Source organism: Oncorhynchus mykiss, chromosome 8 (assembly GCF_057628025.1).
Source record: "Oncorhynchus mykiss isolate SJ-2025 chromosome 8, ASM5762802v1, whole genome shotgun sequence".
Classification (NCBI taxonomy): domain Eukaryota; kingdom Metazoa; phylum Chordata; class Actinopteri; order Salmoniformes; family Salmonidae; genus Oncorhynchus; species Oncorhynchus mykiss.
The window spans coordinates 79553032-79568136 of record NC_143029.1 but is presented as its reverse complement, the minus strand read 5'-3'; the positions used below and the strand labels follow the sequence as shown (position 1 = coordinate 79568136).

Below are 15105 nucleotides of genomic sequence, written 5' to 3'. Positions count from 1 at the left end.
GTTGCCCGGGCGGTGTGTATGGGATCATTGTCATGCTGAAAGACCCAACCATGTTTCATCTTCAATGCCCTTGCTGATGGAAGGAGATTTTCACTCAAAATCTCACGATACATGGTCCCATTCATTCTTTCCTTTACACGGATCAGTCGTCCTGGTCCCTTTGCAGAAAAACAGCCCCAAAGCATGATGTTTCCACCCCCATGCTTCATAGTAGGTATGGTGTTCTTTGGATGCAACTCAGCATTCTTTGTCCTCCAAACACGACGAGTTGAGTTTTTACCAAAAAGTTATATTTTGGTTTCATCTGATCATATGACATAGTGTGTTACTGATGGTAGGCTTTGTTACTTTGGTCCCAGCTCTCTGCAGGCCATTCACTAGGTCCCCCCGTGTGGTTCTGGGATTTTTGCTCACCGCTCTTGTGATAATTTTGACCCCACGGGGTGAGATCTTGCGTGGAGCCCCAGATCGAGGGAGATTATCAGTGGTCTTTTATGTCTTCCATTTCCTAATAATTGCTCCCACAGTTGATTTCTTCAAACCAAGCTGCTGACCTATTGCAGATTCAGTCTTCCCAGCCTGGTGCAGGTCTACAGTTTTGTTTCTTGTGTCCTTTGACAGCTCTTTGGTCTTGGCCATAGTGGAGTTTGGAGTGTGACTGTTTGAGGTTGTGGACAGGTCTTTTATACTGATAACAAGTTCAAACAGGTGCAATTAATACAGGTAACGAGTGGAGGACAGAGGAGCCTCTTAAAGAAGAAGTTACAGGTCTGTGAGAGCCAGAAATCTTGCTTGTTTGTAGGTGACCAAATACTTATTTTCCACCATAATTTGCAAATAGATTCATTAAAAATCCTACAATGTGATTTTCTGGATTTTTGTTTCTCATTTTGTCTGTCATAGTTGAAGCGTACCTATGATGACAATTACAGGCCTCTCTTGTCTTTTTAAGTGGGAGAATTTGCACAATTGGTGGCTGACTAAATACTTTTTTGCCCCACTGTATATAATCATTGGCGAGCAAGGAGCCCTACAAACCTGACTCAGTTAGCTCTGTCAGGAGGAATGGGACAAAATTCACCCAACTTATTGTGGGAAGCTTGTGGAAGGCTACCTGAAATGTTTGACCCATGTTAAACAATTTAAAGGCAATGCTACCAAATACTAATTGAGTGTATGTAAACTTCTGACCCACTGGGAACGTGATGAAAGAAATAAAAGCTGAAATAAATCATTCTCTCTACTATTATTCTGACATTTCACATTCTTAAAATAAAGTGGTGATCCTAACTGACCTAAAACAGGGAATTCTTACTAGGATTAAATGTCAGGAATTGAAAAGCTGAGTTTAAATGTATTTGGCTAAGGTGTATGTACACTTCTGACTTCAACTGTATATATATATATATATATATATATATATATATATATATATATATATATATAAACTGTTAGCTAGCCTGATTAATAAGTTCCAGTATAAAGTGAGGTATGAATAAGTAGGATTTATCATAAACTAGCTGTTACATAATGGTAGCAACTTAATGATTGATGTAGCCTTCCAGTAACAATGAAATCTGTAAAAACACCAAACATTCAACTAAGCGCACAATTAGCATATAGGCTATTCCTCCCCATACTGTATAAACAAAGCATTCACTACCGCCCTCTCACAAATCTACACAAGGCTTCTGGGTCATTCCGCTGAATGAGTGCCTTTTGCATCCCTTTGATAAGTTGACAGAAAATGTGCACCAATAATGCATTTCAAAAGCCTGTTATAAGTCCCCTTTAATATAAAACCACATGGAAAATATTACAGCCATGAGTCATGACTGCAGTAAAATTACAATTGACCGTTGAGTCATGGTAATCTCCTCATATCCACTCTGGACATGGTAGGTAGTACCCAACCTGCTAAAGACCTTCAGGTCGCTAAAGGCCTGGTACTCAGGGCTCTATTGTCCCTGCACTACTCTGACAAATCACATCAAACACTTATCAAAAAAGTATGTGCTTTTAAAACGCACTTCGCTGTGATTGATCAATTTGAAGAAAGAAGTTCAACAACATGTTGAAACTGAACGGAAAACATGATCATCAACACAATGAACTGGACAGCGCTTTCTAAGTTAATGATTCATTCGAAACAAACATCGATATTCATATTAGAGTTGATGCATATCCATCAGCCCAAACCCGGAAAAAAAACGGAATTAAAATAATGATTTTGCCCTTATACAATACATAGCCTACTGCATATATATGCATGACAGAAAAACATACAAATAACAGATTGAAGATGTCTTGGTACATAATTGGCCCAGGTATTCCCAAACTGGAGTACACGCAACGCCGTCGGGGTTGCGCCAAATAAAAATCGTATATATATTTTAAAAATTTTAAAAATAATTCTTCACATTTTCAAACAGTCCATTTATATTTTCCAACGGGGCTATACATTTGGGTGAGGTTTTTTTGTCGCCTGAGTAGCCTTGTTTCACTGCCAAAAATAAAATTAAACCATCTAGTGTTCAGCTAAATAACAACATGTCAAATACAGGTAGCCTCGTCAAATAATTAACATCCGATCACATTAACCGTTACTCTCTCGTGGGTGAAACCTTCACTCTTGCACAGACATTTAGAAACGAAACATGCCAATTTGAAAAATAACCCACAGGAGTTTTTAATGTGAGAATTAAGATGAGTTTTGAGTAGTAAAACAAGTATAAAAGCAACAGATACCATTAATAAGAAGGAGCTAGAAGTGTCTTATATGGTGAGCTACCGAGTGGCAACGATAGGCAAGCCCCATACTATTGAGGAGGACTTAATTCTTCCTGCTGCTGCGGATATGGCTGGGACAATGCTGGGGGAAAAGGCCCAAAAAACTATACAGACAATGTCTTCATCAAACAACACTGTTTCACGACGCATCAGTGACATGGCAGGAGATGTTTTGAAACAATTACTGCTTCACATACAAGCCAGTGAATTATATGCGTTACAGCTGGATGAGTCAACAGATGTGGCGGGCCTGGCACAGCTCCTGGTATATGTCCGTTACTTTTATAGGTGGTCAATTAAGGAAGACATCCTCTTCAGCAAACCACTGGAAACAAGGACAACAGGAGATAATAGTTTTAAAGTACTGCACTGCTTTGTGACATCAAATGGATGTTGGTGGTCAAGATATGTTAGTATTTGAATTGATGACTCAAAAGCCATGCCAGGGAGACATGGTGGAGTGGTAACATGCGTGCAAGCAGTTGCTCCTGAAGCCACTTGGGTACACTGCTGCATCCACTGAGAGGCTATTGCTGCCAAGGGAATGCCTGACAGCTTGAAAGACGTTTTGGGCACTACAGTGAAAATGGTTAACTTTGTTAAAGCAAGGCCCCTGAACTCTCGTGTATTTTCTGCATTATGCAATGATGCAGCAACCATGTAATGATTTTACAACATACAGAAGTGCACTGGTTATCAAGGGGCAAAGTATTGACACGTTTTTTTAAAATTGAGAGACGAGCTTAAAGTTTTCTTTACTGATCATAATTTTCACTTGTCTGACCACTTGCATGATGATGACTTTATCACACGACTGGCCTATCTGGGTGATGTTTTTTCTCTCCTGAATGATCTGAATCTAGCATTACAGGGACTCTCCGCAACTTTATTTATTGTGCAGGATTTTTTTTAAGGCTATGATTAAGAAGTTGGAGATCTTCTCTGTCTGGATTAACAAGGACACAGGTATTTCTATCATTCTATGATTTTTTTTGTCTGCAAATGAACTCAAGCTTACGGACAATGTCAAATGTGATACAGAGCATCTGAGTGAGCTGGGTGCACAATTACGCAGGTACTTCCCCGAAATGGACGACACAACCAACTGGATTCGCTATCCCTTTCAGGCCCTGCCTCCAGTCCACTTACCGATTTCTGAACAAGAGAGCCTCATCGAAATTACAACAAGCTGTTCTGTGAAAATGTAATTTAATCAGAAGCCACTGCCAGATTTCTTGATTTGGCTGCGCTCAGAGTTTCCTGTCTTGGCACATTGTGCTGTTAATACACTGATGCCCTTTGCAACAACGTACTTATGTGAGAGTGGATTCTCGGCCCTCACTAGCATGACAACTACATACAGGCACAGACTGTGTGTGGACAATTATTTAAGAGTGAGACTTTCCAATACAACCCAATATTGCAGAGTTATGTGCATCCTTTCAAGCACACCCTTCTCATTAACCTGTGGTGAGTTATTCACCATTTTAAATGAACAAATAAGATGGCTAAATAAAGAGCCAAATTATTGATTATTATTATATTATTATTTGTGCCCTGGTCCTATAAGAGCTCTTTCTCACTTCCCACACGCCTTGTTGTGACAAAAACTCACACTCATTCTTATGTTTAATAAATGTATTGTATAGTGTGTGTGTGGCAGGCTTACAATGATAGCAAAAAACAACATTTGAGAGGGCGCTGACCCTGGTGCTAGAGAGGGTACGCAGCTGGAGGTTGAATGTTTGAAGGGGTACGGGTCTATGAGAAGTTAGGGAACCACTGGTCTAGCCTATACTCTGAAATTAAACACATTCTAGTAATGGCCTATGAGCGTGGGCTGTTTTATTATGCATACTGTATGGTATGGTTACCTTATGCTACTCTCCAAACACTCTATTAATGAGTCTGGAAGAGAACGTACAGGCCTAGGCGATGCTGTTGGCTCATTGATTGTGCATGGTGGCTAAGCCTACAATTATAGTGAATTTGGATTTGATTTTGAATAGCCTAGTAATATATATTTATATTTTCATAATTAATAGGCTCTCACATTACCTTTAGATACAGAATATTTCATCACCACCGTGCGTTTTCATCTCCTCCTCTCTGTCCTTCATTCCTTTCTCCAGCAGGCAGAGAGAGAGGCTGTCGTTGTGAAAACATGTTACTATAGATGAACGGATTTCACTTGGCTTCCGAAAAAAGGCACTTGGTAAATGTAGGAACAGGGTTGGAGAGCCCATGGCATACAGAGTTTGGGTGGAATATCACGTTGCACAGCTAGAGGCTGCATGCTCCTCAAACAGTGGTTGATGTGTGGAGTGAAATAACCGGAGTAGCCTGAAAAACAAACCAAAGGGAAAACTGCCTCCTAGTGCATATGGATGCCATCTTTATTCTCCTGCCCCTGTTCCTTCCATTTTGATAATGGGCCATTCTATATCGAAACTACTTTTACATATTATTAAAGACGAGATTAAATAGAGAATAGCCTGATGTGAAAATATCATCATTTGATGAAAGAACAGTGTGCGCAAGCTTTTTTTGTTGCTACATTCTAAAATCATCAATAACCTATAGTCATATTATACAGCCCATATATGTTTTGATTTCTGAGACATTCTAAGGTTTGTATCATTCACAACTAAAGTGGCCAAATAACTCAATCTAGCATATAGGACCTGTTTCAAATGGTCACTTTTACACTCAACATAGCCACTTCATATGCACACTTGCTCTTTTGCATGGTAATAACCGTCAGACAAAATGTTATGATTGCAACAGCCCTATGTGAACTGAACTCTTGTTTTATTATGGTGAAACTATTCATTTTAAATATGTTTCTCAAAAGAAACATTGTACATCTAATAGTCACATCATAGTGTAAAAGCAGGTGTGCTGGTTCAACTCTTGGTCATTTTCTGGTGTTTTGTGGTGGAAAACTGAGTGGTCGAGCGTAAAGCGTTTCTGTATATTGTTTAGTCAAGCTTGCATTGAATTACCCCTTCAATTCCCCCTGTCACAAGCTTCAATTCCCCCTGTCACAAGCTTCAATTCCCCCTGTCACAAGCTTCAATTTCCCCTATCACAAGGAGATCTATGGATGGTTGAAGATGAAGTCATCAAGCCTATTACCTTCAACCTTGTTTTGGTACTTAATGGTCCAACGCAAAGGATATACTACTTTCTGGAGACCAGGCCCAAATCCCTGTCATTCGCATGAAGAAAAGGTGGAAATATAGAGGGAGAAGGTTGGGGTGCCTTGTGAGGATTCAGAGGTTAGTGAGTAAATCACCACTACCATCGGTTCTATTGGCCAACGTGCAATCACTGGAAAACAAACTCAATGCTCTAAGGGCGAGACTATCCTACTAATGGGACATTAAAAACTCTAATATCTTATGTTTCACAGAGTCGTGGCTGAACGACAACATGGATAATATAGAGCTGGCTGTGTTTTCTGTGCATCGGCAGGACAGAGCAGCTACGTCTGGTAAGACGTGTAAGGGTGTATGTCTATTTGTCAATAACTGCTGGTGCGTGATGTCTAATATTAAGGGTGTGTACTCAGAGCATGCACAGCCCAACTGGCAAGTGTCTTCAATTACATTTTCAATCTCTGTTTCAAGCAGACCACCATAGTCCCTGTGCCCAAGAATGCGATGGTAACCTGTCAAAATGACTACCACCCCATAGTACTGAAGTCGGGAACCATGAAGTGCTTTGAAAGGCTAGTCATGGCTCACATCAACACCATAATCTCGGAAACCCTAGACCCACTCCAATTCACATACCGCCCGAACAGATCCACAGATGACGCAATCTCAATTGCTCTCCACCTGTACAAAAGGAACATCTATGTGAGAATGCTGTTTATTGACTACAGCTCAGCATTCAATGCCATAGTGCCCACAAAGCTTATCACTAAGCTAAGTACCCCGGGACTAAACACCTTCCAATGCAATTGGATCCTGGACTACCTGCCGCCCCCAGTTGTTAAGGTTAGGCAACAACACATTTGCCACACTGATCGTCAACACTGGGCCCCTCAGGGGTGCGTGCTTAGTCCACACCTATACTCCCTGTTCACACACGACTGCGTGGCCAAGTACGACTCCAACAACACCATTAAGTTTGCTGACGACACAGCAGCGCTAGGCCTGATTACCGACAATGATGAGAAAGCCTATAGGGAGGAGGTCAGAGACCTGGCAGTGTGGTGCCAGGAACACAGCCTCTCCCTGAATATGAGCAAGACAAAGGAGCTGATTGTGGATTACAGGAAAAGGAGGGCTGAACAGGCCCCCATAAACATTGACTGGGCTGCAGTGGAGCGGGTCGAGAGTTAAGTTCCTTGGTGTCCACATCAAACCAAGAGAGTCGTGAAGAGGGCACGACAACACATTTTCCCTCTCTGGAGACTGAAAAGATTTGGCATGGGGCTTCAGATCCTCAAAACGTTCTACAGAGAGCATCCTGACCAGTTGCATCACTGCTTGGTATGGCAACTGCTCGGAATCCGACTGTAAGGTGCTACAGAGGGTAGTGTATGGCCCATTTCTTCACTGGAACCAAGCTTCCTGCCATCCGGGACCTACAGTTGAAGTCAGAAGTTTACATACACCTTAGCCAAATACATTTAAACTCAGCTTTTCACAATTCCTGACATTAATCCTAGTATAAATTCCCTGGCTTAGGTCATTTATGATCACCGCTTTATTTTAAGAATGTGAAATGTCAGAATAATAGTAGAGAATGATTTATTTCAGCTTATATTTCTTTCATCACATTCCCAATGGGTCAGAAGTTTACATACACTCAATTAGTGTTTGGTAGCATTGCCTTTAAATTGATTAACTTGGGTCAAATGTTTTGGGTAGCCTTCCACAAGCTTCCCACAATAAATTGGGTGAATTTTGTCCCATTCCTCCTGACAGAGCTGGTGTAACTGAGTCAGGTTTGTAGGCCTCCGTGCTCGCACACACTTTTTCAGTTCTGCCCACAAATGTTCTATGGGATTGAGATCAGGGCATTGTGATGGCCACTCCAATACCTTGACTTTGTTGCCCTTAAGCCATTTTGCCACAACTTTAGAAGTATGCTTGTGGTCATTGTCCATTTTGAGGACCCATTTGCAACCAAGCTTTAACTTCCTAACTGATGTCTTGAGAAGTTGCTTCAATATATCTACATACTTTTCATCCCTCATGATGCCATCTATTTTGTGAAGTGCACCAGTCCCTCCTGCAGCAAAGCACCCCCACAACATGATGCTGCCACCCCCGTGATTCATGGATGGGATGGTGTTCTTCGGCTTGCTTCAAACATAATGATGGCCATTATGGCCAAACAGTTCCATTTATGTTTCATCCAACCAGAGGACATTCCTCCAAAAAGTACGATCTTTGTCCCCATGTGCAGTTCAAACCGTAGTCTGGCTTTTTTATGGCGGTTTTGGAGCAGTGGCTTCTTCCTTGCTGAGCGGCCTTTCAGGTTATGTCGATATAGGACTCGTTTTACTGTGGACATAGATACTTTTGTACCGGTTTCCAGCATCTCCACAATGTCCTTTGATGTTGATCTGAGATTGATTTGAAATTTTCGCACCAAAGTACGTTCATCTCTAGGAGACAGAACGCATCTCCTTCCTGAGCGGTATGACGGCTATGTGGTCCCATGGTGTTTATACTTGCGTACTATTGTTTGTACAGATGAACGTGGTACCTTCAGGTGTTTGGAAGTTGCTCCACCAGACTTGTGGAGGTCTACAATTTTCTGTCTGAGGTCTTGGCTGATTTCTTTTGATTTTCCCATGATGTCAAGCAAAGAGGCCCTGAGTTTGAAGGTAGGCCTTGAAATACATCCACAGGTACACCTCCAATTGACTCAAATTATGTCAATTAGCCTATCAGAAGATTTTAAAGCCATGACATCTTCTGGAATTTCCAAGCTGTTTAAAGGCAGAGTCAACTTCGTGTTTGTAAACTTCTGACCCATTGGAATTGTTATACAGTGAATTATAAGTGAAATAATCTGCCTGTAAACAATTGTTGGAAAAATGACCTGTCATGCACAAAGTACATGTCCTAACCGACTTGCCAAAACTATAGTTTGTTAAGAAGAAATTTGTGGAGTGGTTGAAACATGAGCTATAATGACTCCAACCTAATGCAAACTTAGGTATGTAAACTTCTGACTTCAACTGTAGTAGGCAGTGTCAGAGGAAGGGCCAAAAATTGTCAAAGAAGCTAGTTACCCAAGTCATAGACTGTTGTCTCTGCTACCGCACGGCAAGAGGTACCAGAGTGCCAAGTCTAGGTCCAAAAGACTCCTTAACAGCTTCTACCCCTATGTTATAGAACTGCTGAACAATTAATTCAATGGCCACCCGGACTATTTACATTGACCCCATTTGCCAGGATAAAAAATAAAAAATAAATAAAAAATAGAATAAGATTGTAATGTAACAAAACGCGGAACAAGTCATTCCAGGGTTTGTCTTTATTTTTACAATGTTCTACATTGTAGAATAATAGTGAAGACATCAAAACTTTGAAATAACACATATATGGTATCAGGTAGGAACCAAAAAAATTGCTAAACAAATCAAAATATTGTTTATATTTCAGATTCTTCAAAGTAGCCACCCTTTAGCCTCCCGGGTGGCGCAGTGGTTAAGGGCGCTGTACTGCAGCCAGTCCCTGGGAGTCCCTGGGTTCGCGCCCAGGCTCTGTCGTAACCGGCCGCAACCGGGAGGTCCGTGGGACGACGCACAATTGGCCTAGGTTAGGGAGGGCTTGGTCGGTAGGGGTGTCTCATCGCGCACCAGCGACTCCTGTGGCGGGCTGGGCGCAAGGTGGCCAGGTGCATGGTGTTTCCTCCGGGGCATTGGTGCGGCTGGCTTCCGGGTTGGATGTGCGTTGTGTTAAGAAGCAGTGCGGCTTGGTTGGGTTGACTTTCAACCTTCGTCTCTCCCAAGCCCGTACGGGAGTTGTAGCGAAGATAGTAGCTACTACAACAATTGGATACCACGAAATTGGGGAGAAAAAGGGGTAAAAATTCAACAACAACAAAAAAAAAAATAGCCACGCTCTTGGCATTCTCTCAACCGGCTTCATGAGTTAGTCACCTGGAATGCATTTAAATTAACAGGTGTGCCTTGTTAAAAGTTAATTTGTTCAATTTCTTTCCTTCTTAATGCATTTGTACCAATCAGTTGTTGTAACAAGGCAATGGTATACAGAAGTATACCAAGTAAAATACCAAGTCCATATTATGGCAAGAACAGCTCCAATAAGCAAAGAGAAACGACAGTCGAGACATGAAGGTCAGTCAATCTGGAAAATTTCTAGAACTTTTGTTTCTTCAAGTGCAGTCACAAAAACCATCAAGCACTATGATTAAACTGGCTCTCATGAGGACCGCCACAGAAAAGGAAGACCCAGAGTTGCCTCTGCTGCAGAGGATAAGTTCAATAAAGTTACTCGTCTCAGAAATTGCAGCCCAAATAAATGCTTCAGAGTTCAAGTAACTGACAAATTTCAACATCAACTGTTCAGAGGAGACTGTGTGAATCAGGTCTTCATGGTCGAATTGCTATATATATCCTAGACACCGACATTGCTCCTAATAATATTCTATATTTCTTCATTCTTTTACTTTTTAGATTTGTGTGTATTGTTGTGTATTTTTAGATATTACTGCACTGTTGGAGCTAGGAACACAAGCATTTCCCTACACCTTCCCAATGCCCGCTAAATATGTGTATGCGACCAATAAAATTGTATTTGATTCAAAGAATCACCATTTGGGCTCAAAGAAAACAATGTGTCAGTATAGCATCTGTGTGACTGTGAATGCATTTATGGAAGCAGTAAGGAGCTATGTTCCAGCAAGAAAGGTACTCCATCTAGTGGAAGAATATCAAGCATACACTTGGAAGTTCACACCTTCCAACTCCTTGAGATTCATCTCATGATGAAGGCTTTCTCCTTGCTCGTCTTCGCTTGTTTTCAGTCTTGTTTTCAGTCTTCCCTTGTTTTACAGTGCATGATTCTCAGCCAGCTGTCAGACACTCACATACTAGAACAGAGGAACTAAATGACTCATTATGTGGTATATTCAATCATCCTGCTTTTAATACAAAGTCAACATTCAATATTATCTACATCCAGGGTTTAAAGGAAATAACAGGTACCAGGTTAAAGGTGATGATGATCATCATGTGATGTCATAGGAACTGGTCCTCGTTTGATGACACATGTTTACTCTGTGCGTCTTTTATGTCAAGTATATTTATACTGAACAAAAATATACATGCAACATTTATCAATTTCAAAGATTTTACTGCCTGCCTGCCCATACCATAACCCCACGGCCACCATGTTCACAACAAACCGCTCACCCACACAATGCCAAATTCTCTAAAACAACATTGGAGGCAGCATATGGGAGAGAAATTAACATTACATTCTCTGGTAACAGCCCCGGTGGACATTCCTGCAGTCAGCATGCCAATTCCACACACCCTTAAAACTTGAGACATCTGTGGCATTGTGTTGTGTGGCAAAACTCCACACTTAAGAGTGGCTTTTTATTCTCTCCAGCACAAGGTGCACCTGTGTAATGATCCCGCTGTTTAATCAGCTTCTGATATGCCACACCTGACAGGTGGATGGATTATCTAGACAAAGGAGAAATGCTCACTAACAGGGATGTTAACAACATTTTAGAGGATGAAGCTTTTTTTGAGTATGGAACATTCTTGGGATCTTATTTCAGCTCATGAAACATGGGACCAACACTTTATATGTTGCGTTTATATTTTTGTTCAGTGTATATATTATGTAGTCATCATTTTAAGGTTCATTTTAAGTCACACCAGATTTAGACTTGTTTTTCCACTAGACGTTTGGACCACACTTAAATTTCATATCAAGATAATTCCGCTGTTAATTAAAGTAATGAGGGTCTGTCCATCTGTCTTTTTGTGTGGCCTTTCCTTTTGTGTCAAAATGCCATTATACTCTCCATCTATCTGTAGTAGCGAGCTGAAACGCCACGGTTCACTGAATACAGTGCAACAGACTTTCACCGACTACTGTACTTTGCTCGACATTTAAACTCTCTATGCCCTGACACCCTAAACCCCTTTTGGCAATTGGATCGTACCACTGGTGCTATGATAGGGGCTGTAAACTGAAACTAGGTCTGAATCTAAGTATCTGTCTATGAGGACAGCAGTATCAAATAGCATTCTACGCAGGTTCTGTATACGATATACTAAAGCAAATAAGAAAGCACTTAAAAATGACCATTAAAAAAACTATGACGATATCATACAGAAAAATTGGCTTGCCAAGTAAACAACATTTCATTGGTTATATTGAGTCCTTTTCCCCTAATAAACAGCAATTAAACAAATCAAAAAGTAGTAAAAACAAAGAGCTATAACAGTAACAAAATAGAACGATACATATTTCAAAAATCATATCAAAAGGTCAACAATAAGGCTCTTTTTTGATGATAATAATTATGACCCACTTGTTTCACCTCTATACGTCAGTCAGGCCTATAAACTGTGTTATAAAGAACTTTTATAAACTGGGTAGTCGAGCCTGAATGCTGATTGGTTGACAGCCGTGGTATATCAGACCGTATACCACGGGTATGACAAAACATGTATTTTTACTGCTCTAATTAAGTTGGTAATCAGTTTATAATAGCAACAAGGCACCTCAGGGGTTTGTGGTACATGGTCAATATACCACAGCTACGGGCTGTATCCAGGCACTCCACATTGCGTCTTGCATAAGAACAGCCCTTAGCCATGGTATGTTGGCCATATACCACACCCCCTTCGGGCAATACTGCTTAACTCGACGTCAGTTAGGCCTACTGCAGATTATAGAATGTCAAATCAATAAGATATCAAGGATGATATCTAAAGGGATTGTGGGGGATGCTGGAGTTTTTCTGTACAGTAGGACTACAAGCAGAGACAGAGCGGAGAGAAGATGTGAAGAGTCCTGTCTTACTGTGGGAAAGAGAAGAGAGTTTGAGTTCTACTCTCAACCCATGAGGACTTGTGTTTATCAAGCAAACAAAGTTCATCCAACTCAACGTTAACACACATACTCATTACTGTATCTGTTGCCCAAGCAGGATTTGAACCCACAACCTTTGTGTTGTCAGAACCATACTCCAACACACTGAGCCATCAGGACCATTTCAATGCAGAGTGGCAGATTTCAAGGTGTAAGCTACATTATGACGCTCACTGCTTAGCTCAGATCATTTAGATGTAAGGTAAGCAGCTGAAAACCAACATGGTGAAACATAAGGCAAACACACTGAACCACAATGAATAGGATCATTACAATATTTTCTGCAGAATGTGGAAAATCTTCCCCCCAAAAAACACTCCAGTCAATTAAGGAAATTAACTAAAATTCTGTTCATTCATTGAAATGGTCCTCCAATAAAAATATAGCCAATTTTCAATTCATACACGTAATTTCAGTGCATCTCCCGAAATGACTGGCTGGGATTGAAATGGAATTGCCTAAACTGTGTTTAACCTTTACTGTCATTACTCTATGTAGTAAGATGTCAGAACATAACAAGCAAAGCATGGATGACTGAACATTGATCTTAGGTCAGTTTTGTTTTTCCACCCAAATGGTTTAGATTATGATTTCAGGAAGGTACTGATCCTAGATCTGTGCCTACAGGCAACCTCAACCTGCAGCTCATGGATCATCATGTATGCTGGATGTAGACGGGTACCATTCCTCCTTCTCATTAGAGGTCAAAGTTAATTTCCCATCTGCCCCGGAACAGCGTGGTTTCTCTTGGCACTGTGGGTAGAAGAGTCTGGTGTCCAATCACAGACATGCAGCTCAAACCGTCCTTCTAGTTCTATAGATCTAAAACCGTGCTGTGGACCAGGACTAGCTGTGGCAGCAACAGACACCACGAATGCAGAGCGACAGACACGTGGAAGTGTTCCCCCCTCGTACACTAAACCCACAGACACATGGAAGTGTTCCCCCCTTGTACACTAAACCCACAGACACGTGGAAGTGTTCCCCCCTTGTATACTAAATCCACGGACAGGTGGAAGTGTTCCCCCCTCGTACACTAAACCCACAGACACGTGGAAGTGTTCCCCCCTTGTACACTAAACCCACAGACACATGGAAGTGTTCCCCCCTCGTACACTAAACCCACAGACACATGGAAGTGTTCCCCCCTCGTACACTAAACCCACAGACATGTGGAAGTGTTCCCCCCTTGTATACTAAATCCACGGACAGGTGGAAGTGTTCCCCCCTCGTACACTAAACCCACAGACACATGGAAGTGTTCCCCCCTCGTACACTAAACCCACAGACACATGGAAGTGTTCCCCCCTCGTACACTAAACCCACAGACACATGGAAGTGTCCCCCCCTCGTACACGAAACCCACAGACACATGGAAGTGTCCCCCCTCGTACACTAAACCCACAGACATATGGAAGTGTTCCCCCCTCGTACACTAAACCCACAGACACATGGAAGTGTTCCCCCCTCGTACACTAAACCCACAGACACATGGAAGTGTTCCCCCCTCGTACACTAAACCCACAGACACGTGGAAGTGTCCCCCCCTCGTACACTAAACCCACAGACACGTGGAAGTGTTCCCCCCTCGTACACTAAACCCACAGACACGTGGAATTGTTCCCCCCTCGTACACTAAACCCACAGATAGAAAGATAAGATAGAAAACCCATTTAAGGTGCAGCAGATATCCAGGCTTTTTGTTGTCCTTTTATACATCACTGGTTTTGTTTTTGAAATAGCTGACCACAACACACAGGTTTTATAAAACACTGAGGTAAGAAGAATATGCAGGATTACACATGTAATAGTCTGTCTCTGACTCCCAACACATCCTTTGCAGGTCTTTCCTGAGAGTACAGGTTTTATTTGACGTTTGTCTAGTTGTTGTTGTGTTGTATGTTGTTGTTGTTATTTTGTATGTTATTGTGGTTTTGTATGTTGTTGTTGTTTTGTATGTTGCTGTTGTTGTTCTTGTATAATTACTCCTTGTTAGTAGCGTCGCCCCTCCAATGGGATATAAGGTTAATTGTTTAGTCGTTTTCCAGTCTGCGCCTCTCTTTCGTTGTTCCTCGTCTCTGTGGACCTCTATCTGAACAGAAGGATGGAGGGATGACAGTTCCTCTCCTCTCTTAGGTTGCATAGTGGTCAAAACTCCCCAGGTACTCCAGGGTAGCCTGGTAGGAGAACTGGTACTCCTCCTGAA

At 41.6% G+C, this 15105-nt stretch overlaps 1 protein-coding gene across 8 annotated transcripts in view; it reads right to left on the bottom strand.

Moving 5' to 3' along the window:
* Positions 1-10904: 10904 nt before the first annotated feature.
* LOC110530680 (receptor-type tyrosine-protein phosphatase S) overlaps positions 10905-15105 on the bottom strand; it is a 145857-nt gene continuing 141656 nt past the window's right edge. For 7 of the 8 annotated variants that reach the window (XM_036986330.2, XM_090182711.1, XM_036986333.2 and 4 more), the window contains one exon: positions 10905-15100. In XM_036986330.2, coding sequence (XP_036842225.1) covers positions 15032-15100 — 69 coding nt within the window. In that variant the 3' untranslated portion in view covers positions 10905-15031. The remainder of the gene's footprint in view (positions 15101-15105) is intronic. The other variant, XM_090182716.1, reaches the window with a different exon arrangement.